The sequence below is a fragment of the Silurus meridionalis genome, chromosome 23, assembly GCF_014805685.1.
Source record: "Silurus meridionalis isolate SWU-2019-XX chromosome 23, ASM1480568v1, whole genome shotgun sequence".
Taxonomy (NCBI): Eukaryota; Metazoa; Chordata; class Actinopteri; order Siluriformes; family Siluridae; genus Silurus; species Silurus meridionalis.
The window spans coordinates 19,065,723-19,090,876 of record NC_060906.1 but is presented as its reverse complement, the minus strand read 5'-3'; the positions used below and the strand labels follow the sequence as shown (position 1 = coordinate 19,090,876).

The following is a 25,154-nucleotide window of genomic DNA, read 5'->3' as shown; positions in this document are numbered from 1 at the left end:
ATAGAAAAGTTTGTTGGATCCTCTAAGAGAGTATTAATTTTTTTCCAATTCCAAAAATAGCATCAGATCTTTAAGCCAGAGTGAGACTAAAGGTGGCTTACTTGATTTCCAGTCGAGTAATATTCTTCTCAGAGCCAGAAGAAACGCAAAAGCACAAGCATCTTGACATTTTCTGGGCATGACCGTACCTTGCTCAGGTACTCCAAAATTTGCCATTTCAAAACTAGGCTTAATATTCCTAATATATGCCTCAGACAGGATTTTAAATATAGTTGTCCAGTAATCAAACAGTCTGGGGCAAGTCCAAAACATATGAGCCAAATCTGCCCCAGCAGAGCAACAACGCTCACACGCGTCATTTACATTGGTGTAAATCTTGGACAGCTTAACCTTGCTGTAGTAGAGTCTATGGAGGACCTTGAACTGAATCAAACCTAAACGAGTGCAGGAGGTCGTCCCATTCACCCTGAATAATGCATTTTCTCTGATATGTCCACTCCTTAATCTCTTGTCCATGCCGCATGGATTTTGTTAAAATCTATATTTTTTATTGACATTAAAGTGTTATAAACATTTATTGAAATTACTGTAGGTGGTTCTTGCATATAGGGCCGGCTTTGGAGAAGTCTCTAAAACCAAAACACTGTCTGAATTGAAACCAGATCCTGAGGGTATTTGCTACAACTGGGCATTGCGTGTATGATGAAATACAAAGGGGCATTTTGGATATAGCTAAAGCAGGGAGGGATGAAGAGGTACAAGAATACGCTTCTGACATGCACCACACATCATTGGGGTTCTGAAGCCAATAGAGTACTTTTGAAATATTTGCAGCCCAATAATAGTATGTAAAATTAGGTAGTGCTAATCCCCCTTAAATTTTTTGTCTTTGGAGAAATTCCTTTCAAATCCTAGGTGTTTTCCCACCCCATATAAATGACGAGATTAGGCTGTCTAAGTTCTGAAACAAGGATTTGGGTAAAAAGACTGGGACACATTGATGACTCAGATTACTCGAAGCCTGGATGAATTCTGAGCAGGAGTTTGGCACCTCAGCCGACAAGGACCTGAAGCTCATGCCCAAGCAGGTGAAGAAGAGGAGGAAGCTGTAGGAGGAAACACAGTTTGTGGTGTATCATCTCATAGTCCAGAATATTGAGTGTTAACATGACAGATTTTAATATCACAATGAATAAAGCGTTCGTTTTGTAACAGTAAAAGCTTTTCAGATTAAATTAAACAAAATAAAAAATGGTGCATGTTGACCATTTCATTTATATATGTCCAATTTCAACGTTGAAGGCACATAATTTGAACGTTGATCTCTAAATCTGTTTATTGATTTGTTCTCCAGGTGGATGCTGGATGGGAAGAATGTTACGACTACATCTTCCTGGAGGATGCTGCTAATCAGCCAAACCTCAAACTGCTCTCCATGGCCAAGATGTGGAAGAAGCAGCAAAAGCAGGACCAGGATCAGTAGAAACAAGATGCAGAAAATGACGAGTCTACTGAACTCACACAGCCAAGAGATGAGCAGGAGGAAACCATGTTTTATATTGTGCACTACATAGTGTCAATAACCCAGTTAGGTTGTACACTATGCAGTGAATATATGAGACTGATATTGGAATATGACCTCTCTGAATCACTTTTTTCTCCTGTGCAGTGAAGAATGTAAAATAACCGATAAAAAAATGTATCTATGATTAAAAATTGTGTTATTGCATCGATTTGACTTTGTTTGTGGAAAATGGAAAAGTAGGCTTTGACCGCTTTAGTATTTAGTATTATACTGCCCAAATAATGTCTCCTAAATAATCATAAAACAAAATGTGGATCTGGGCATTACATGCAGGTTGGTTAAAAATGAGCCTGCCCAAATAATAACTGGCTAAATACTGAAGCTGTCCATGTTGTATAATAATGTAATATAATATAATAAAGATGATATAATATGTTGACTTGGACATCCAGTATTATTTGTGTATCATCTACAGGAAAATACATAAGTGTTCATGAATTTAAACTTTATATATATTTATGTATACATATACAGTACAGACCAAAAGTTTGGACACACCTTCTCATTCAAAGAGTTTTCTTTATTTTCATGACTATGAAAATTGTAGAGTCACAATGAAGGCATCAAAACTATGAATTAACACATGTGGAATTATATACATAACAAAAAATGAACTGAAAATATGTCATATTGTAGGTTCTTCAAAGTTGCCACCTTTTGATTAGATTACTGCTTTGCACACTCTTGGCATTCTCTTGATGCCTACTTTGAAGAACCTACAATATGACATATTTTCAGTTCATTTTTTGTTATGTATATAATTCCACATGTGTTAATTCATAGTTTTGATGCCTTCAGTGTGACTTTACATTTTTCATAGGCATGAAAATAAAGAAAACTCTTTGAATGAGCAGGTGTGTCCAAACTTTTGGTCTGTACTGTATATTCAGTATATATATACACACCAGAGGCGATTTCTTTAAGACTGCAAGGGAAGCTCGGCTTCCTTATAATGTCACAAAATTAATGGTCAAATATGTACTATTGTATTAACATTTTATTGACTAAAAATGCGTTAGAAAACGTTCATCTCAAAGACGAGTTCGTTCAGAATCAGTTACATATAGCAGGTCGGCTGACTCGATTTCCTTCTCATACATTCCCGCAGCGTCACAGTGCATTTCCCTATTGAAGCCCAGCGTCCATTGACTTCAATGGGGCTGCTTTGAACGGTTTTTTTCAGCGCTTCGAAACTAGACGGTCATTGGATAAACGCTGCGATTATGTCCCGCCCACGGACGCTCAGCGTCTCTGGGGGTGAATGGGGAGTGGGCTGGCCCGGACTCCGAGCTTCTGCGTGATGATTGGAGGGTCTGTCGAAAGACTGCATCTCCTTTTGACTGACAGCGATTCTGTACTATAAGGAATCACTGAAGCTATTCGCGCTCAGTCCCATCGCGGATTTCTCAAGTTCAGTCGAAATAAAACTGCTGCAACCTATTTCTTTGATATTTGCTTGGCGAAATTGCTTGATTTTCATCATACATTTCACACAATTATACACCACATTCCTTGTTTCAGTTTTACAGAGTTTAATATTTTTTTTTTAGATCGTTCATTCATTCATTCATTCCTTCATTCATGGCCATCACTTTGATTCAGGAAGACTGAGGTCAGAACTTCAAGTCCTGTATTCAGATCAGGACTTGCAGGGTAACAGGGGAAAGCTGTGTGATTACTTGGTGTTCCTTAAAGACATGGAGTTGGACAGTGCAATGCCTCAGCTTTACAAACTGTTCTCATTAGTGGCAACAATTGGAGCTACATCTGCAGGTGTAGAAAGGAGCTTCTCCTGTTTAAAGCGACTCAAGTCCTACACCCGAAACACAATGGGCCAAGGCCGTTTAAGCAGCCTAGCTCTGCTGGCCATTGAGAGGACACTGGTCAAGTCACTTGAAAAGACTCCTAGTTGGTACGACAGGGTCACAGACCATTTTCTTGAAAAGGAACGTAGGGCAGAATTTACTTTTAAATAAATAGACAATTTTATGATGTAGGCCGAAAATGAGCTTCCCCTCTCTGACAGACCAGTAGCCGCCACTGATACACACATATATTATAATTTTATATATATATATATATATATATATATATATATATATATATATATATATATATATATATATATATATATATATATATATATTTATATATATTTATATATAATTTTAAGATACTGTATGTATGTATATATATATAATATACATACATACATATACATACATACAGTATCTTAAAATTATGTACACTCCTCAGCAACCATTTTATTATAATCTTCTCAAGGGACATTACAACAGAAATGAACATATTTTTTAGAGTAGTCGGTGTGCAGCTTTATAGCAGTATAGATTTACTGTCCTTTAAAAAAATAACATAAAAAAATGTAAAAAGTTATAATTATTATAAAATTATTATTTTGCTTGATTTTCTTCTCCCACCCATTATTCATATACTTCTGGTCACGTGTTCTGCCGCTCCTCTCTCTGATTGGCTAATCCGTCATATCGGGAGATTTCTATGAGGAAAAAGTTAAGACGGGAAAATTTGATAGAAAAGTATTGAGTGGAAAAAGCCAAAGAAAGAAATTAAGAAAAGCATTGAGTGTTTTGTGAGCAAATTTATTTTGTTAAATTGATCGTTTTCTAGTCATTTCTGGAGTCATGGCGTCCACCTCGACATGTCTTCCTGTACCAGGTGAAGAATAAAGCCACGGCTGAGGTGCAGATCACAGCTGAGCAGATGCTATGTGAAGCCAAGGAACGAGAACTTGAGCTCCTTTCCCCTCCACTGAAACAGAAGATCACTGATGAGGAGGAGTTAAATGATTACAAATTACGAAAACGCAAGGTAAGAAGGGGTTCCTGGTTTACTTCATCATCCTCCTGTTTCACCACCAATGATCTGATCTACAGGGATTTGAAAACAATATCAGGAAGAACCGGACTGTCATCAGCAACAGGATCAAGTACGCAGAATGGGAGGAGAATCTGAAGGAACTACAGAGGTATGACACTTTTGGATATCTATTATTAATAATGCTTTGTTGAGTTGAATGAATTATGGTTCAACTTTCTTTATGTTTGATGTTTTGGTTAAAGAGCTCGGTCTATCTACGAGCGAGCGTTAGACGTGGATCATCGGAATGTCACGCTGTGGCTGAAATATGCCGAGATGGAAATGAAGAACCGCCAGGTCAATAACGCTCGCAACATCTGGGACAGAGCCATAACCATCCTACCCCGAGTCAAACAGTTCTGGTAATCGTTACACTTCATTTCCTATGGTTTCATTATTGGATCCTTTCTGTTTGATGGTACTGACCTGATGTTGGTCTGGATATGTTCACAGGTACAAATACACTTACATGGAGGAGATGCTGGGGAACGTAGCAGGCTGCAGGCTGGTGTTTGAGCGCTGGATGGAGTGGATGCCAGAGGAGCAGGCCTGGCACTCGTACATTAACTTTGAGCTGCGATATAAGGAGGTGGAGAAAGCCCGCTGCATTTATGAAAAATATATCCTTACCAGCTCTGTTTGGGATGTGAAACAATTTTATGGCGGTTTTGGGAATTAACTATTTATTCTATATGCATTTATTTATTTTTGTAAAGAAACACTTCACAGACCTTATAGAGATCTTGAGAGCTTTATACATGATTCTAGATCCTGAGCTGTAAGAACTAGGAGTTGCATCACTGTTCAGGTAGAGTAATTAACAGTCGGCTGATCAGTAATTAGAGTGTAAAAATTAAAGATTCAGGTCAGTGATTCCAAGCAGAAGGTGATCAGATCAAATGCAGAGAAAAACTGAACAAATTTTACTTTTAAATATGACTCATAAAAATGTGACTGAATGGAAAACAAAACATCAAGCTGCAATCTTTTTTTGTTCTTCAGACAAACAAATCAAAGCTAAAATGAATTGAACTATTGATATTGTCTGCTCAAATGTTCAAATTACAATTATTGTTCTAGGACAGTGTATGTAAAGTGAAACTTAGTTGTCCATTCTGTGTAATCATTTGTGTAATATCTTGTACAGACCAATACCCAGTGACAGGGAGGAATAAATTAATACATTTATTGTAGCAAAGTCATATTAGAATTGAATAAACATTCATATTGTGCCTCACAAAATTAGCTGGATAAAATTTGCATGTGATCTCAATTCCATAAACAGTATTGTAGTTCTCAATAAGTCATATACTACTGTGTTATCTGTTACTACTTTTGGATTTGGAACTCATATCCAGTTGTGGTCCTTAACTCTTCTGCACTTGTAATGGTTCACCCAGACCCAAAGAACTGGATCAAATATGCTCGCGGCTACATTGCTCACGCGAGAAAAGTGTACGAGAGCTGTGTAAAAAAGTGTAAAGGAGACACTGGAGGCGCTACATTTACTTGTGGATCAATTACGCTCTCTACGAGGAGCTGGAAGTCAAGGTGAGACCTGATACCTGGCACTGAACTACACTGAGGTTTAGTAGAATTTGAATGTGTCAGGGACTCGGGTGCGGGGCTAGGTGAGTGGATGATAGGACCCAAATGCAGGATGCTCCAGATGATATAAGTCGAGAGAGAAGGGTTGCACAGGCAGAAAATATTTAATGTCCGAACAATAGCACAAAAACACAGTCGCGGCACGCACAGGGTTAAAGTGGAAGAAAAAGATGAGGAGGATAGAACAGGCAGGGAAGCAACATGTCCAAAACTTAAGAGCAAACAACAGAAGCACACACAGGGTTAATAAAGGGGAAAAAAAAGAAAACCAATAATGTCCGAATACTTTTGATCATGTAGAGGGAGCACACGCTGGGTTTAAACTGAGAAAAGCAGAAACGTCCGAATACTTATGAACACTCACTGGGTTAATGTGAAAGTCCGTGGTACCGGGAGAGCGAAGCAGGGGGCGTGTCCGAAAACAGAAGCGAGTCCGAAAACAGACAGAGGGAGAGAGCCGGAGAACAGAGCAAAGGGGAATCCAAAACTCCGGAAACCGAGGGCAGTCAAAAATCCGAAAAAGCCGGGATATCCGAAAACGAAAGTAAACAATCCACGGGAAAAAATAAAGGCAGAAAGGTAACAAAAAAGCGCGGAGCCGAACGAGACAATCTGGCAGCGAGCGCAGGCAGCCGGTGGCTATTTATACAAAAACAAGATGGCGGGCATGCCGGTGTTGCCGGCTGAAAGATGACGCTGAACCGGAAGCGAACGTCGTGACCACGGAAATGTTCAAGCGGCTGGCTGGCAGACTTTAGGAGGGCTGCCTGGGCCACCCTCCACCCTCAAACGGGGAGTGAGTGTGAATGAGGGGTTTATGTGGGAGCAGGGTGGAGTGACGATGAGTCCCAAAAAAAAGTGTACTGTTACACCCCTAGAAATGTGCTCTAAAATGTGCTCTAAAAGTTTTTATCAAACGCTGGTTTTGTTTTCTGACAGGACCCTGAAAGAACAAGGCAGGTGTATCAGGCATGTCTGGACCTTATTCCTCATATAAAGGTTTTTATGAAGAATATAAATAATACAATTTTATAATGCACAAATAGCAGTAGTAGGTTTTAAAGTCATTAAAGACAGTATTATACCACAAAATTTGCCCCTTCTAAAAGTTTTTATTTATTAGGAAATGACAGTTATAGTTTCATGCTTTTATGGAAATTTCTAATGTTTTAAAATGTCTATTTTTTATCATTTGTATTAAAACAGCTGTTATTAACAATCATAATCCAAGTATTACAGCTCGTCTGTTGTTGTCAGGCCGATGACGCGGAAGCGGAAATAACTCAATCATTGTCTTTATTAAGCAGTTTAACCAAAACCCACTCTTAAGCCGTGACGAAAAGCAAACAAAGAATATCGGCTCGGAAAGAGTAATCCACAACGCAAGCATATGTCCAACAGAAAGCAAAACCTGAAATGAATGTAACTCCACGGCAAAGAGTAATCCAACACGGAACAGTGTCCGGAGACAGAACCAGCGGGGAATGCTGGCGGTCGAGCAGCCACGGGAATCACCAGCATGACATTCCAGAACCGACAGCCTGTGACTCGAGAACGTGAGTTTATATAGTCTAATCCTAAATAAGCCACAGCTGTCGGTATTCAAGGCAGGCACGGGATAACGAGGCAGCGTGACTGCTACCAAGGGGGCGTGTCAGGGGAAACCCTGACAGTTGTTTATAGAGGTATTGATTTATCTTGTTTTAATCTTGTTTATAGTTCACCTTCGCTGAAATCTGCCTGTTGTACGCAAATTTTGAAATTCGCCAGAAGAACCTGCAGAATGCCAGACGATGCCTGGTAAATGTCACCATCCTTTAGTATTAAATAGTTCAGCTTATTAAAATTGATTATTAAAACTGAATGACACACACACACACACACACACACACACCACACATGCACGCATACACGCACACCCACACACACCCAATCACACAGTCACACACACACACCCACACAATCACACACACACGCACGCATACACGCACACCCACACACACACAATTTTTCTTCCTCCTTTCCTAATTTCAACTTTCGTTTATTTTAATTTCATTTTAATTTTTGTTTATTTCTTTTTGTTTGTTTGTTTGTGTAGTTAGTTTTATGTTGTGTTTGTTTTATTCATTAAACGGCATATTTTTCATAAGTGATTGTCTCTGAGTACGTTTCATAAATGCAAAGTTCCTGCAACATCAGGTCTGAACTACATGCTCTATTTAATTTAATTTAATTTACGGTATAAAGTAAAAGGGGGTTACGTCTTTCTTGGCCAGGGAGATACCTCTTTTATAGAATTAATATAAAATTATACTGTCTGTTTGCCGGACGAACAGACAAATTAATGTAATGTTAATTCCATTACTGTCAATTCAACTTAACTTAAATATTTATAATTACTTATAAATATTTACCTTTCTTTGCGAGCTAAATTCGCTACATATAATGGTGGAGAATGCGGGCAGACTGTGCTTCCAACTATATACTCAATTTATCTGTATTATAAGTTTGTCCCTCTTCTCCCCCAGTTGCTACACTGTTTTTATTTTTTTTATTTAATTTTTTTTTGTGGGGGTGGGGGGGATTGGGGGGGATGGGGGGTCACATGCATGTTACATTCAATGATATGCAACAAACTTTTGACCAAAACCAAATTTTACCCTATAATTCAACCCTATATAGCATAATGGTTTGGAGTTGTTTTGCAGAAGTGAAGTTTGAAAACTTATTCCAGCTAAAAAGAAATATTGAATCAATCCTTAATTAAACCATGCAATATATATATTTATATATGTATTAATTTTTTTTAACCAGGCAGGCATTTTATTTAAAATTGTCTAAAAAATTTCTTTTTTAAAAATAAAGAACGTTAATAAAAAAAAACGACAAGCAATTTTGTTTTGCAATTCTTCCGTCAAACTCTACCGAAATTGAACTATACGGTGACTTTAAAACCAAGGAGCAAACCGTACTGTGCATTTTGTGTACTGTTACACACGTACACATTACACATTCAAATTCTACTAAACCTCAGTGTAGTTTAGTGCCAGGTATCAGGTCTCACCTTGACTTTCAGCTCCTCGTAGAGAGCGTAATTGATCCACAGGTAAATGTAGCGCCTCCAGTGTTCTCTTTTAATATTGGGGGGAACGTTGGCGATGGCTCATTCGTACACATCTCGAACCGTGTCCACATCGGGGTCGCTCCGTACAGACGCAAGTAATCAAACCAGGAGCCTTTATTATGTGGATTTGCCTGAAATAAGACACAGAGACAAAAGACAAATGAATATTGTGCATACATAGTATTTAAAAAAACAGGTTTATTTAGAACAGGGTTAGAAATAGCCTAAATGGTTTAAAATACCATACAATACTGTAGTCGTGTATATGTATGTGTGTAACGTGTTCATATGTACAGTGGAACCCGGTTATGTCGATGTCCTAGGGGGTCGCTAAAAAGCATCGAGATAACCGATGATAGAGAACAAAATGGCGGCAGTATATTAACGTGCTTGAAATTTCTTTATGTACATGATGTGCGTTAATAAATGAGAATGTGCATGCTCATGTTCTTAAAGGGGTTTTTTACACAGCAGCGTTGCTGCGATTCGTTTGATGAAGGCATGCTATAAAAATACATACAGTACATGTTTATCTGTCAGGAATCCACCTGCCACGCCCCATTCGGCGCCCTTCCGCGTGTCAGGTGCTTTCTCGGCCGCTTTCTCTGAAGCTCCCGGCTTCAATCGTGCACATATGGTGCTCGTTTATCATCATCACCAGCTCCTATTTAAACTTCCACACTCTCACTGTCCGTTATTGTTGGTATATGTTGGTTCACGCCGGTCGTTGTTATCGCTCATGCGTATCCCGGTACGTGCCTTCCCACCGGCACTCTCTCAACGTCTGCTCTTTTCTTCTCAAAGCGCATTGCGGGTTCCACTGTATATTGTGTCTGATTCAGTAAATGTTAAGACCAGGGCTCGAATCAGGATCGGCAATGTGTGTCTTGCATTCCAGAGATCTTCCACAGGCGGGGCCGAGGATTTACATGCAGAGAGCAGGACACACACGGCAGTGCAGATGGTATATTTATTGAAGAAGCAGGGAGAACACAAATAGGAGAAGAGTAGGAGAGGAAGTGTATTTCGATAGACAACCGCAATCCCGGAGTGAAACGCAACTCACAGCCGAAGTCCAAAAAACGAAACAAAAACAAATCAAATGGAACACGAAGGCATAGGGAACTTACAACAAACACTGAACAAGTCTGTAGAAAGCAGCTTAGAAAGGACCATGGGGAACGGAGGCAGGGAAACAAAAAACGAGCGAAGGATAAGGGGAAAACTACCACAAAAATAGAAGCTCTTGCTGACATCTAACGGATGCAGGGAAAATCCTGACAAGTAAATTTCTAAGAATATAAATACTTTAAACAATCTTATTAGAGCTATATGAAGTAAAATGTTAGCATTGGTACATAACCATAATTTACACATAACCAAATCTGCAATGTGTATAAGTATTTGATAAACTCCCTTATCATATGTTTAAATATTTAATAGAATATTGTGTGATCTCTTACCTTAACCTCCTCCTCGTAGTGAAATCTCCTTTTGCTGATGATGACGTCCTCGATTCCTCTCCGGTCTCCAAAATTCCTCTCAAACACTATGTAGTTGTTGATAAGCTGATGGGCCTGCTGTTTGGGGATTCGGTCCAGTGCGTACTTATAGATCACCCGAACACGATCATACTGAAAACACAAAAGCATATACTCTAGTCATGTTGGAAAATCAATTTAACAAATTAAAATGCATTTAAATATTTTACTGATTTCAACTAAAAAAGCCAAGATAAATGCAAGACTTTACTGTATTATGCTTGTTCAACATAAAAACATCATCAGAGCTGAAACACATTTTCTGAATGACTTTGTGCATTGAGGAGATTTGAGCAGGAAATTACCTCTTTTTGTTTCTCCTCGAATTTAGCGAAAGCCAAATAGAGGTTTACATCGATCTGCTCCTCACCAAAGAATTCGGTGGCTCTCTCGTACACTTTTCTCGCATTAACAATGAAACCGTGTTTATCTTCGAAGCGAGCATATTTGGTCCAGTTCTTCACTTCAGGGTGGACTGTCACAAGTGCAGAGAAGTTGAGGACCTCAACTAGATATGAGTTCAATACCAGAAGTAGTAACATATAACACAGTAGTATATGGTTTATTGAGATCCACAAAACTGTTGATGGGATTGAAATCACATGCAATTTTTTACCGCTAATTTTGTAAGGAACAAAATTATTCACTCCTTTTCACAACATTTCACAACATTTCCATTGTTTCTCTGGACCCAAGGCCACAATTTCAATGCAAATTTTGTAAAGACCAGGAACAATAATTTGTGAGTTTCATGGGTCATATTTAAAAGTAAACTTTGTTCTAGGGCTGGGCGATATGGCCTAAAAAAAAATCCCGATTCACAAAAAATTCGATTTGCGATTTAAATCGATTTTTTCCCCCTGCTTAAAATCAACCTGCATATGACAAAGAAAGTTTTTACTTTATTAAATGGGTTAAAGTGCAATCAGAAACAACAAGCCATTGTAAATTGTGAAAATAGAACGTAACATAAAATAAAATGAGCAAACCTACAAAGAAAAATGTTTTATGAGTGTTTAAATGTGGAACATGATTGAAAATGCACCTGAGGTTTTGAGTGATTTTGCCTTTACTTTTCTCCAAAACTCCACAGTAAAATGACTTGAAATTTAACAATAAATTTCAAGTAATAGACAGGGACACTGTAAATTAGAAGTATTTGAAAGATTGAGCAAACCTATAAAGAAAAATATTTTATGAGTGTTTGAATGCGGAACATGGTTAATAATGCAGTGATGTTTGGAGTGATTTTGCCTTTACTTAAAACTCCACATTAAAATAAGTTGAAATTTGAAATAAGAATATAAAAGACAGGGAGATTCTAAATAAGAATTATTTGAAAGATTGAGCAAACCTCAAAAAAATGTTTTATGAGCGTTTGATTGTGGTGATTCAAATGCTCTGATTGTTCGGTTTCCTAACGGAAACGCCGTTCTGAAGCGTCTTTACAGGTATTTTGACCGCTCCCACCACCCGTACCGGAAGTGTACGATTAGACGCGCAACACTAAACAAAGTGCGGCTGCTTAACCGTGTATTTTCAGGATGCGGCTGCTTAAGCGCAGTCTTGTGCTGCCGCTGTCTTGTTCACTTCGTAGGGCCCTACATCTCTCCCACTCGACAGCATGCCTCTGTTTGAGATGCTGCAGTAAATTGATGCTACTGCTACCTTTGCTTGTTCGCTGCCATGTTGTTTGTGTATCTCTATGGCAAACGCGCGGGGGAGTTCGTTCGAAACTATGGGAGCCCAGAGTGGAGCGTCGGCGGACATTAAAGAGAAACCGATTTTTATTAAAACATATCGATGTAAACTACACATTCGAGTTAATCGATAAAATCGATTTATCGCCCAGCCCTACTTTGTTCTGATTTTTCCTGCATTTGATCTGATCACCTCCGGCTTGGTATCACTGACCTGAATCTTTTTGTTTTACGCTCTAATTACTGATCAGCAGACTCTTCAATTCCTCTTCATGAACAGTGATGCAACTCCTAGTTCTTACATCCCAGGAACCAGAATCATGTATAAAGTTCTCGAAATCCTGATAAGAACTCTGTAGCGTTTCATAAAAAAAAAGCTCACATTCATTCCAAAAACAGGCACATAATTGTTTCACATCCCAAACACAAGCACTCTGGTAAGGATATATTTTTCATAAATGCAGCGGGCTTTCTCCACCTCCTTATAGCACAGCTCAAAGTTAATGTACAAGTGCCAGGCCTGCTCCTCTGGCATCCACTCCATCCAGCGCTCAAACACCAGCCTGCAGCCTGCTACATTCCCCAGCATCTCCTCCATGTAAGTGTATTTGTACCTGTGAACATATCCAGACCAACATCAGTACCATCAAACAGAAAGGATCCAATAATTAAACTATAGGAAATGAAGTGTAACGATTACCAGAACTGGTTGACTCGGGGCAGGATGGTTATGGCTCTGTCCCAGATGTTGCGAGCGTGATTGACCTGACGGTTCTTCAGTTCCATCTCGGCATATTTCAGCCACAGCGTGACATTCCGATGATGCACGTCTATCAGAAACATTAAAGAAAGTTGAACCATAATTCATTCAACTCAGCATTATTAATAATAGATATCCAAAAGTGTCATACCTCTGTAGTTCCTTTAGACTTTCCTGTGTACTTAATTCTGTTGCTGATGACAGTCCGGTTCTAGTTCCTTGGCTTCACGTAGCAGCTGCTCAGCTGTGATCTGCACCTCAGCCGGGGCTTTATTCTTTACCTGGTACAGGAAGACATGGCAGTGTTCTTGTTAACTAACACAGCTTTTAATACAAGTTTTCTTTCTAATAATTACATATAAATCAATGTGTGAAAAGGATCATTGATCACATGATCTTAAAATTTAAGTGTCCACAAACCCTTTTGAAAGTCAACATTTGTACATTATTTACCAGTGTCATTAGTTCAGTGGTAAAGAAACAGTTCCGTAGTTAAGAGACAGTTCAGTAGTTAAGAGACGATTCAGTGGTTAAGAGACGATTCAGTGGTTAAAAGACGGTTCAGGGGTTAAAAGACGGTTCAGGGGTTAAGAAACGGTTCAGTGGTTAAGAGACAGTTTAGTGGTTAAGAGACGGTTCAGTTGTTAAGAGACAGTTCAGTGGTTGAGAGACGGTTTAGTGGTTAAGAGACAGTTTAGTGGTTAAGAGACAGTTCAGTAGTTAAGAGACAGTTCAGCAGTTAAGAGACAGTTCAGCAGTTAAGAGACAGGTCAGAGGTTAAGGGACGGTTTAGTGGTTAAGAGACTGTTCAGTGGTTAAGAGACAGTTCAGAAGTTAAAAAATGGTTTAGTGGTTAAGAGATGGTTTAGTGGTTAAGAGATCAGAACGTTGAGCACTGCCACTGCTGGGCTCTTTATCAAGGCCCTGAACCCTAAACTACTCAGATGTATAAATGAGCTCATTGTAAATGGCTCTGGATAAGACTGTCTGATAAATTCTGTAAATGTTTTTGAATAAAGTAAATATACTAATTGTAATTTATTCATTCCCAAATGTAAATGGAAAATAAATTTAATGTTTGTGTCCAGTTTGATTGAGAATTAATGTTGTTAACAGCAAGGGTGCTCCAAAAGTACTGAAGATGTGATCTGCCTATGCTTAGATCAGAGATGCCCCTCACCAAAGCTGGTCCATGGTGACCATTGATTTTACCTGCTGTGTCATATAAAGTATAGAAAGTGTGATTTGAAATGGCATTTGGATAAAAAAAATTTGGTCACTGAATATCTGTATTATTGTATTAGAAACTGAACTAGTGTCTAAACATATTGCATTAGTTAAGCAGATTATGGTCATGTCTTCTATTGCGACATTTTTAAATCATCAAGGTAATGTCTATTTCATTTTATTTTGTTAATAATTTATCTTTAGACCACAGACCGCAATCAAGTTTGATTTTTCATATAAAATGTTTGGGCACCTCGGATTTAGCATTTCTATGGTACAGTTACAAATTCATAAATAATTTGCCAGGGTGTAACTATATATATACCTACATACAAATTAAACCCAAATAAAATCATATATTACTTCATAGTACCTTTAAATTTATAGTTATTTTAATAATAAATAAAAATAGCTAGACTGTTTAGCCACCCTAGTCAGCTACACACGCTTAGCTCTCGTGCACGCGCCTGTCCATCTTACCTTCTTCTCTAACGGTTTCTCTGTTTCCTGTCGAGGTGGACGCCATGACTCCAGAAATGACTAGAAAACGACCAATTTAACAAAATAAATTCTCACAAAACACTCAATGCTTTTCTTTCTTTCTTTCTTTGGCTTTTTCCACTCAATACTTTTCTATGTAATTTTCCCGCCTTAACTTTTCCCTCAAAGAAATCTCCCGATATGATGGATTAGCCAATCAGAGAGAGGAGCGGCAGAACACGTGACCGGAAGTATATGAATAATGGGTGGAAGAATAAAATCAAGCAAAATAATAATTTTATAATAATAATTATAATATTTTAATTTTTTTAAATATTGTAAGTAATTTTTTGGAGGACAGTAAATCTATACTGCTATAAAGCTGCATACCGACTACTCTAAAATATATATATCTAAAATCTAAACATATATAAGTTTAATTTCTGTTATATTGTCCCTTGAGAAGATTATACTAAAATGGTTGTTGAGGGGTGTATAATTTTAAGATACTTTATGTATATATATGTATATGTATATATATGTATATATATATATATATATATATATATATATATATATATATATATATATATATATATATATATGTGTGTGTGTGTGTGTGTGTGTGTGTGTGTGTGTGTGTGTGTGTGTGTGTGTATATATATATATATATATATATATATATATATATATATATATATATATATATATATATATATTAGGGGTGTAAGAAAATATAGATACACGTGAGTATCGCGATACTGTATCGATTCTCAAAAACAAAATATCGATATTTATTAAAAAAATAATAATAAAAATTCTACAGATTCATGGCAGTTTCATTTTGTTCCGTTTATATCCCAACCGCTAAATAGCCTTCTTATCTCTGAACTTAAACAGTGACAGGAAGTACTAGCATAACGGCGCGCTACTAATGTTAACGTTAAAATAGTTCGCTGCTAGTAATTGAGGATGAAAGAATATTTCCAGCTCCCGCTTCAGTGTACAAAGCCGATGTGTGGCGTCAATTCATCTTTCGTCACAGAGCAGGCACGAAAGAGATTGACAAAAGTATTGCTGTTTGTAAAATGTGCAATGCCAACGTCAAACATTCAAAGAACACTACAAATCTAAGAGCGCACATAACGAGGCACCATGCGGATGCACGGATAACAGAACAGCAGCAAATGGCTAACGTAAAAGAGAGGATCCCTGTCAACTCACCCTGGAGCAAGTTCACAGATCAAAGTTACCACAAACCTCTGTCACTACTTTATTTTATTTGCAAAGATATGCGCCCTCTCAGTGTCGTAGAGAACGAAGGCTTCAGTCATATGCTGAAAACTTTGGAGCCTCGCTACACAATACCATCCCGCCAGCACATTACGGACATCGCTGTGCCCAACTTGTACAATGAGGTAAAAATGAGCGTACTACAATCTCTTAGCTTAGCTGAGAGAGTCGCGTTGACATGTGATGCTTGGACATCCCAGGCCACTGAATAATTCGTAACGATAACAGCGCACTACATAACGACTGAGTGGAATCTGGTCTCGTAATGTACTACAGACAAGAGCGATGCATGACAGTCACACAGGGAATAACATTGCAGAATTACTAAAGGAGGCCGTCACTGAATGGGGTTCGGAAGAGAAACATCCAGTGATTGTAACAGACAATGCATCCAATATGAATGTCGCGGCTGGACTCGCAGACATGACCCACATCCGATGTTTTGCGCACAGCCTGAATCTTGCCTCACAGAAAGCACTAAAGTTGCCAGCAGTGGAGCGACTCCTTGGCAGGATCAGACGTGTTACAAGCTTTTTCAGACACAGCACCATAGCCAGCCACCAGCTAATACAAAAGCAAGACCTGCTCCAGCTACCAAAACACAGGTTAATTACAGATGTTGTCACGAGGTGGAATATCTCTTATGACATGATAGATAGATTTTTAGAACAACAACCAACCATCTGTGCAGCACTACTTTCAACAGAGGTCAGAACGTGTGAAAAGGATGTCTTTACAATGAATGAAGCTGACATCACATGTGCTGAGGAAGTGCTCAAGGCACTGATGCCAACGAAGAATGCCACATTGGTAATGTCAGAAGAGCCCACTTTTTCTGTCATTGCACCACTTTATTCAAAGCTTGTCATGGGCACAGAAGAAAGTCCAGATGATACAAAGACAGCAAAGGACATCAAGGCTGCTATAGCACAAGATCTGGGAAAGAGATATGCCAATGAGAGGGAGACACTGTGCATGGCATCAGCTCTGAATCCAAGGTTTAAGGATCTACCCTTTCTCTCTGAAATGGAGATCAAAGAGACCTACTCCAAAATGACGGATGCTGTGGTGGCTGCCATAAAGAAGCAACAGAATGTAAGCAAATAAATACATTAATAAATTAGTCTACTTGTTTTTTATTAAATACATTACAATTTTAAGTGTATCAGTTAATGTATCTGACATTAGTTCATATTATATTTATAACATGGGTAATATAATAACATCCATTGGTTAAATAAAATTATTTATTTTAAATAAATAGTTGTACTTATTTCATACTTGCTTGGAATGGTATTTGGCACTTCTAAAAACAACATGGCACCAAAATCTGCACATGGTACTGCTGCATCTGAGATTAAGAGGTTTAGAGAAAAAAAACCCTTTGCCCCTCCAAGAAAACCCACTCAGTTGGTGGAAAGAAAATGAAGATGCGTACCCTGAGCTATTCAAACTAGCAAAGGGTTTCCTGTGCATTCCGAAGTGTTTCTGCAGAAAGAGTTTTCTCCACTGCAGGAGACATTGTAACTGCACATAGAAGTGCCCTGACATCTGAGCATATTGACCAGCTTATCTTTCTTCAGAAAAACCTTGACATTAAATAAAAAGACAAATATAAATACAAATGAAAGAAACCTGTCAAATCCAAGATTAAAGGTTCTGGGAATGTTCAACATTTGTAAATATTTTATTGTTTATATTTGTTTTGTTTTCTTTAGGAATCCTGCAAGCACTTTTTTTCATTGATATTAAGCAGATGTAATTCTTTTGTTTAGATCAAAATGTTAGGACACTGCATGCTACAATTGTAAACTGAAACTGTGAAGCTTTAAAAGCAGGGTCAAAAATATATATGGTCTGTTTATAACAGCTAACATTTAATACATTTAATTTAATACATTTAATACATTTAAGAAAACCCGCAAGCACTTTATTTTCTCCCCTTTATTCATACTGCACATAAAGTGGTTCAATCATATTGAATGTTACAGGGGATAATTAAGGCAAATGCAGTTCCTACTGTGTTCTAGTTAAATAAAAAACTTTTTTGTCCAGGGTTTGCATATGACAGCTTCCCTAAAACTTTATCCTATAACTAAAATAAGAAATATCCCAATATATCGCCTTGCTTACAATATCGCAATGTATCACAACATATCGTATTGCAACCCTATAATGTGATACGTATCGTATCGCCAGATTCTTGCCAATACACAGCCCTAATATATATATATATATATATATATATATATATATATATATATATATATATATATATATATATACATCAAAAAGATTTTGCACATCAAATAATATTATTATATACATATGAAGTTCAATTTTAACATTCAATCAGAAAATGTGCATAACCATAATTTACAATAACTAAATGTGTTTATGTATACAATAAATTTCCATATCATTTGTTTAAAGATTTCATAGAATATTGTGTGATCTCTTACCTTAATTTTTTTTACCTTACTCTCCTAGTATTGAAATCGCCTTTTGCTGACGATGATGTCCTCGATTCCTCTCCGCTCTTCAAACTTCTTCTCAAACACTGTGTAGTTCTTGAAAGCTGCTGGGCCTGCTGTTTGGGAAATCAGTCGAGTGCGTAATTTCAGATCACCTGAACATCTGAATGCTTCAACTGAAAAAACACAAGCATACACTCTCCTGATGGAAAATCTATTTCACAAAATTAAAGGCATATTTTATGATATCTTACTGATTTCATCTACAAAAGCCAAGATAAATACACTGTATTATTTACTGTATTACTTGAGCAATGTAATTGTGTATATCCTTAAAGTGAGCAAATTTGATCCAGTTCTTCACTTCAGGGTGGACTATCACAAGTGCAGAGAAGTTGAGGACCACAACTAGATTTGAGTTCAAAAACCAAAAGTAGTAACAAATAACACAGTAGTATATGGCTTATTGAGAACCACAAAAACATTAATGGGATTAATATCACATGCAATACTCTGATTCTAATTTTGAAATGAACAAAATTATTCACAAGTTTTCTTTGTTTTACTGAACCTAATGCCACAATTTCTATGCAAACACTTTCATTAGTCATATTAGTAGTAAAGTAGAAGTAAGCTTTGTTCAGTTTTTCCTGATCTGATCACCTCCTGCTTGGTATCACTGACCTGAGTCTTTTCATTTTAAGCTCTAGGTACTGATCAGCAGACTGTTCATTACTCTCCTGAACAGTGATGCAACTCCTAGTTCTTACATCCCAGGATCTAGAATCATGTATAAAGCTCTCGAGATCCTGATAAGGTCTCTGTAGTGTTTCTTTTAAAATAAAAAAAGCTCAAATTCATTCTAAAAACAGGCACATATTTGTTTTTACATCCCAAACACTAACACTCTGGTATATATATATATATATATATATATATATATATATATATATATACATCAAAAGATTTTGCACATCAAATAATATTATTATATACATATGAAGTTCAATTTTAACATTCAATCAGAAAATGTGCATAACCATAATTTACAATAACTAAATGTGTTTATGTATACAATAAATTTCCATATCATTTGTTTAAAGATTTCATAGAATATTGTGTGATCTCTTACCTTAATTTTTTTTTTTACCTTACTCTCCTAGTATTGAAATCGCCTTTTGCTGACGATGATGTCCTCGATTCCTCTCCGCTCTTCAAACTTCTTCTCAAACACTGTGTAGTTCTTGAAAGCTGCTGGGCCTGCTGTTTGGGAAATCAGTCGAGTGCGTAATTTCAGATCACCTGAACATCTGAATGCTTCAACTGAAAAAACACAAGCATACACTCTCCTGATGGAAAATCTATTTCACAAAATTAAAGGCATATTTTATGATATCTTACTGATTTCATCTACAAAAGCCAAGATAAATACACTGTATTATTTACTGTATTACTTGAGCAATGTAATTGTGTATATCCTTAAAGTGAGCAAATTTGATCCAGTTCTTCACTTCAGGGTGGACTATCACAAGTGCAGAGAAGTTGAGGACCACAACTAGATTTGAGTTCAAAAACCAAAAGTAGTAACAAATAACACAGTAGTATATGGCTTATTGAGAACCACAAAAACATTAATGGGATTAATATCACATGCAATACTCTGATTCTAATTTTGAAATGAACAAAATTATTCACAAGTTTTCTTTGTTTTACTGAACCTAATGCCACAATTTCTATGCAAACACTTTCATTAGTCATATTAGTAGTAAAGTAGAAGTAAGCTTTGTTCAGTTTTTCCTGATCTGATCACCTCCTGCTTGGTATCACTGACCTGAGTCTTTTCATTTTAAGCTCTAGGTACTGATCAGCAGACTGTTCATTACTCCTGAACAGTGATGCAACTCCTAGTTCTTACATCCCAGGATCTAGAATCATGTATAAAGCTCTCGAGATCCTGATAAGGTCTCTGTAGTGTTTCTTTTAAAATAAAAAAAGCTCAAATTCATTCTAAAAACAGGCACATATTTGTTTTTACATCCCAAACACTAACACTCTGGTATATATATATATATATATATATATATATATATATATATATATATATATATATATACAGTTGTGTTCAAAATTATTCAACCCCACTGAAATTGATTGTTTTGGTCGGTTTGACATTGATTATGATCATTCAGTCATCCTGCTTACAATTAAATCAAAGAGGCACGTGTAGGTCAGACAAATATAACATAACATTTATAATGAAATAATCACAAATGTCTTTTCTGAGCTCACATCATTATCAGTTTTATTCAACCCCCAAGTGACATTCAATCTTAGTACTTAGTACAACATCCTTTTACAGTTATAACAGCTTTTAAACGTGAAGCATAGCTTGACACAAGTGTCTTGCAGCGATCTACGGGTATCTTCGCCCATTCATCATGGGCAAAAGCCTCCAGTTCAGTCACATTCTTAGGCTTGCGCACTGCAACTGCTTTCTTTAAGTCCCACCAGAGGTTCTCAATCAGATTTAAGTCTGGTGACTGCGATGGCCACTTCAAAATGTTCCAGCCTTTAATCTGCAACCATGCTCTAGTGGACTTGGAGGTATGCTTGGGATCATTGTCCTGTTGAAAGGTCCAACGTCTTCCAAGCCTCAGGTTTGTGACGGACTGCATCACATTGTCATCCAATATCTCCTGGTACTGAAGAGAATTCATGGTACCTTGCACACGCTGAAGCTTCCCAGTACCTGCAGAAGCAAAACAGCCCCAAAGCATGATTGACCCCCCGCCATGCTTCACAGTAGGCAAGGTGTTCTTTTCTTCATAGGCCTTGTTCTTCCTCCTCCAAACATAGCGTTGATCCATGGGCCCAAACAGTTCTAATTTTGTTTCATCAGTCCACAGAACACTATCCCAAAACTTCTGTGGTTTGTCCACATGACTTTTGGTATACTGCAGTCGACTCTTCTTATTCTTTGGGGACAGCAAGGGGGTGCGCCTGGGAGTTCTGGCATGGAGGCCTTCATTACGCAGGGTGCGCCGTATTGTCTGAGCAGAAACTTCAGTACCCACATCTGACAAATCTTTTCTCAGTTCCTCAGCAGTCACACGGGGACTTTTCTCCACTCTACGCTTCAGGTAGCGCACAGCAGTCGAAGTCAGCATCTTCTTTCTGCCACGTCTCTTGGTATGTTTAACATCTTTGCAATCTTCTTATAGCCATTGCCCTTCCTGTGAAGAGTAATCACCTGTTCTCTTGTCTTCCTGGACCATTCTCTTGACCTCACCATGTTTGTAACCACACCAGTAAATGTCTAGAAGGAGCTGAGTATCACAGTCATTTTAAAGCTGCCTAATTGGTGCTTATTAGGCTTTATTGCTGCTCCCTGATATCCACAGGTGTTTTCAATACCTGATTGAAAACACTTCATTGAACCTCTGTTCTTCAGAGTGGTAGTCTTTAAGGGGTTGAATAATTATGTCAATGAAGAATTCACAAAAGAAACATTTACTACTGTATTACAAAACTAATTGATGTCATTTTAGTTGCATATGGTTCTTTAAGAAGTCCTTGTAGGATTTCATTCTGAATACAATTACAAATGTACACTAAATTCCCTAAAACCATTTACAGCATTGGGGGTTGAATAATTTTGAACACAACTGTATATGTTCGTAAATATCTCGCCTAACTCGAGTAGCAGCAGAAATCAGCCAAAACACAGACAGGTCGCTTACCACATCTCATGCTTTATTCTTCTGGCAACAGCGTTATTTGCTAATCAGAAGATCACTTAAATGAGCAACAGAAATGATCAAAATAATCATGGGTTTTGCACACATGCAGTACTCATGAAAAATGCGAAGAATAAAGCCCCGGCTAAGGTGCAGATCACAGCTGAGCAGCTTCTACATGAAGCCAAGGAACGAGAACTTGAGATTCTTCCCCCTCCACCGAAACAGAAGATCACTGATGAGGAGGAGTTAAATGATTACAAATTACGAAAACGCAAGGTAAGATGACAAAAGCCTGGGTTTTTACTTTATGGGGTTCCTGGTAGTAACATGCAAGTTACCATAGCACCAAACAAACAGAGAACGTTTTTAACAGCGTTGCTCCATCCGTCACAAATCACAATCGAAAGTCGTCGACATGGTATGTTTAACATCTTTGCAATCTTCTTATAGCCATTGCCCTTCCTGTGAAGAGTAATCACCTGTTCTCTTGTCTTCCTGGACCATTCTCTTGACCTCACCATGTTTGTAACCACACCAGTAAATGTCTAGAAGGAGCTGAGTATCACAGTCATTTTAAAGCTGCCTAATTGGTGCTTATTAGGCTTTATTGCTGCTCCCTGATATCCACAGGTGTTTTCAATACCTGATTGAAAACACTTCATTGAACCTCTGTTCTTCAGAGTGGTAGTCTTTAAGGGGTTGAATAATTATGTCAATGAAGAATTCACAAAAGAAACATTTACTACTGTATTACAAAACTAATTGATGTCATTTTAGTTGCATATGGTTCTTTAAGAAGTCCTTGTAGGATTTCATTCTGAATACAATTACAAATGTACACTAAATTCTAAAACCATTTACAGCATTGGGGTTGAATAATTTTGAACACAACTGTATATGTTCGTAAATATCTCGCCTAACTCGAGTAGCAGCAGAAATCAGCCAAAACACAGACAGGTCGCTTACCACATCTCATGCTTTATTCTTCTGGCAACAGCGTTATTTGCTAATCAGAAGATCACTTAAATGAGCAACAGAAATGATCAAAATAATCATGGGTTTTGCACACATGCAGTACTCATGAAAAATGCGAAGAATAAAGCCCCGGCTAAGGTGCAGATCACAGCTGAGCAGCTTCTACATGAAGCCAAGGAACGAGAACTTGAGATTCTTCCCCCTCCACCGAAACAGAAGATCACTGATGAGGAGGAGTTAAATGATTACAAATTACGAAAACGCAAGGTAAGATGACAAAAGCCTGGGTTTTTACTTTATGGGGTTCCTGGTAGTAACATGCAAGTTACCATAGCACCAAACAAACAGAGAACGTTTTTAACAGCGTTGCTCCATCCGTCACAAATCACAATCGAAAGTCGTCGACATGGTACGTCTAAAAATTTTCCACTTCTCCGCCAGGCGTCAGATTACAATATGTTTTTACTGCTTCTCTCATGTCCATACACTCTGTCTAAAACAGATAATAATACAAGTGTGAATACGGTACTTTTGGTAATCGTTTAATATTCTGAGTGAAAAGGTGTCGCCTCAGTGTCTGATTTAAGGGCTCCGGTAATTCCACGGTATTATCATTTTTTAGTTTTTAATAAGCATCCTAATTGCTCTGTTTTATCTAAACTTAAAAAGTATGTTAGTCAATGTGTTTTAACAGCTCAATGCTTTAAAAAAGGCGCTAAAATAAATACTTTAGGAGTGGACATGCACAGTATCATCACAACGCTTTTGTTATTGTTTACTTCATTGAAATGGTCAATATCATCACAGGTGGAATCACTGGTCACCTAATGACATGTCAGATATTCACCCTCACTCCATACATACTGTATAGACCCCATACCCTTATTTATCACACAGCTATTTATTGTAAATTGGCTCGGTACATCTTTTTTGCACAATGACAATGCTGTTTAATTTTATCTTCTCTAATCTAATCTAATCTGATCTAATCTAATATGTAATTATTTGAAAAAAGAAAGTTGTATTGATAGCTGTGTTGGTTAACAAGTCTTTCCTGTACCAGGTGAAGAATAAAGCCCCGGCCGAGGTGCAGATCACAGCTGAGCAGCTTCTACGTGAAGCCAAGGAACTTAAACTTGAGATTCTTCCCCCTCCATCGAAACAGAAGATCACTGATGAGGAGGAGTTAAATGAGTACATATTACGAAAACGCAAGGTAAGATGACAAAAGCCTGGGTTTTTACTTTATGGGGTTCCTGGTTTAATTTATCATCCTACTGTTTCACTATTAATGATCTGATCTACAGGGATTTGAAGACAATATCAGGAAGAACCGGACTGTCATCCGCAACTGGATCAAGTACGCACAATGGGAGGAGAATCTGAAGGAACTACATTGGAAACCCTAATAAGTTCAATGAACTCAACCTATTGAGTAAACTCATTCCCTCAATTGAATTGAGTAATGGGTTTTCCAAAACTTCACTTAACTTGGTGCTTATGAAGACTGTACTTAAATTGTTAAGTTAATCTAACTTGGTGTTTTATAATTTGCACTTACACTATTAAGTTCACTTGCTTACATATTTAATTCAACTTGAATTTGCAAATGATTATAAATTGAATTGACTAATATCATTGTTCTTTTGACTGTTAAAGCTTTATTCAGTCCAAAAAACACATTGAACATTGTGCAAAATTGTTTAAACATTAAAACATTTAAATTTCAATAAATGAAACAGAACTGGTCAC

The 25,154-nt window shown here is 37.5% G+C and overlaps 3 protein-coding genes across 5 annotated transcripts; 2 read left to right on the top strand and 1 right to left on the bottom strand.

Annotated features, from left to right (window-relative positions):
* Positions 1 to 4,364: 4,364 nt before the first annotated feature.
* LOC124377021 (crooked neck-like protein 1) lies at positions 4,365 to 15,166 on the bottom strand. 3 transcript variants are annotated; one of them, XR_006924042.1, is made up of 7 exons: positions 14,921 to 15,151; positions 13,365 to 13,494; positions 13,154 to 13,283; positions 12,932 to 13,067; positions 12,668 to 12,806; positions 10,676 to 10,846; positions 9,153 to 9,343 (listed from the first exon to the last, which is right to left on the bottom strand). XR_006924042.1 is itself a non-coding variant. In XM_046836285.1 (4 exons), exons 1-3 carry the CDS (start codon positions 11,293 to 11,295, stop codon positions 9,161 to 9,163), a joined length of 591 nt encoding a protein of 196 aa, XP_046692241.1. In that variant the 5' UTR covers positions 11,296 to 11,548; the 3' UTR covers positions 4,365 to 4,388; positions 9,153 to 9,160. The 3 variants fall into 3 exon arrangements, 1 of the variants encoding a protein (XP_046692241.1); XR_006924041.1 differs by having other exon boundaries at positions 12,668 to 13,067; positions 14,921 to 15,166; XM_046836285.1 differs by lacking the exons at positions 12,668 to 12,806; positions 12,932 to 13,067; positions 13,154 to 13,283; positions 13,365 to 13,494; positions 14,921 to 15,151 and adding exons at positions 4,365 to 4,388; positions 11,059 to 11,548.
* A 747-nt stretch (positions 15,167 to 15,913) lies between these two features.
* On the top strand, positions 15,914 to 19,028 carry LOC124377020 (E3 SUMO-protein ligase ZBED1). Its single transcript, XM_046836284.1, has 2 exons — positions 15,914 to 17,308; positions 18,704 to 19,028. Exons 1-2 carry the CDS (start codon positions 16,499 to 16,501, stop codon positions 18,707 to 18,709), a joined length of 816 nt encoding a protein of 271 aa, XP_046692240.1. The 5' UTR covers positions 15,914 to 16,498; the 3' UTR covers positions 18,710 to 19,028.
* Positions 19,029 to 23,348: 4,320 nt separating this feature from the next.
* Positions 23,349 to 25,154, top strand: LOC124377024 (crooked neck-like protein 1). The gene is made up of 2 exons (XM_046836287.1): positions 23,349 to 23,669; positions 24,710 to 25,154. The coding sequence occupies exons 1-2, from the start codon at positions 23,454 to 23,456 to the stop codon at positions 24,809 to 24,811; spliced, it is 318 nt and encodes a 105-aa protein (XP_046692243.1). The 5' UTR covers positions 23,349 to 23,453; the 3' UTR covers positions 24,812 to 25,154.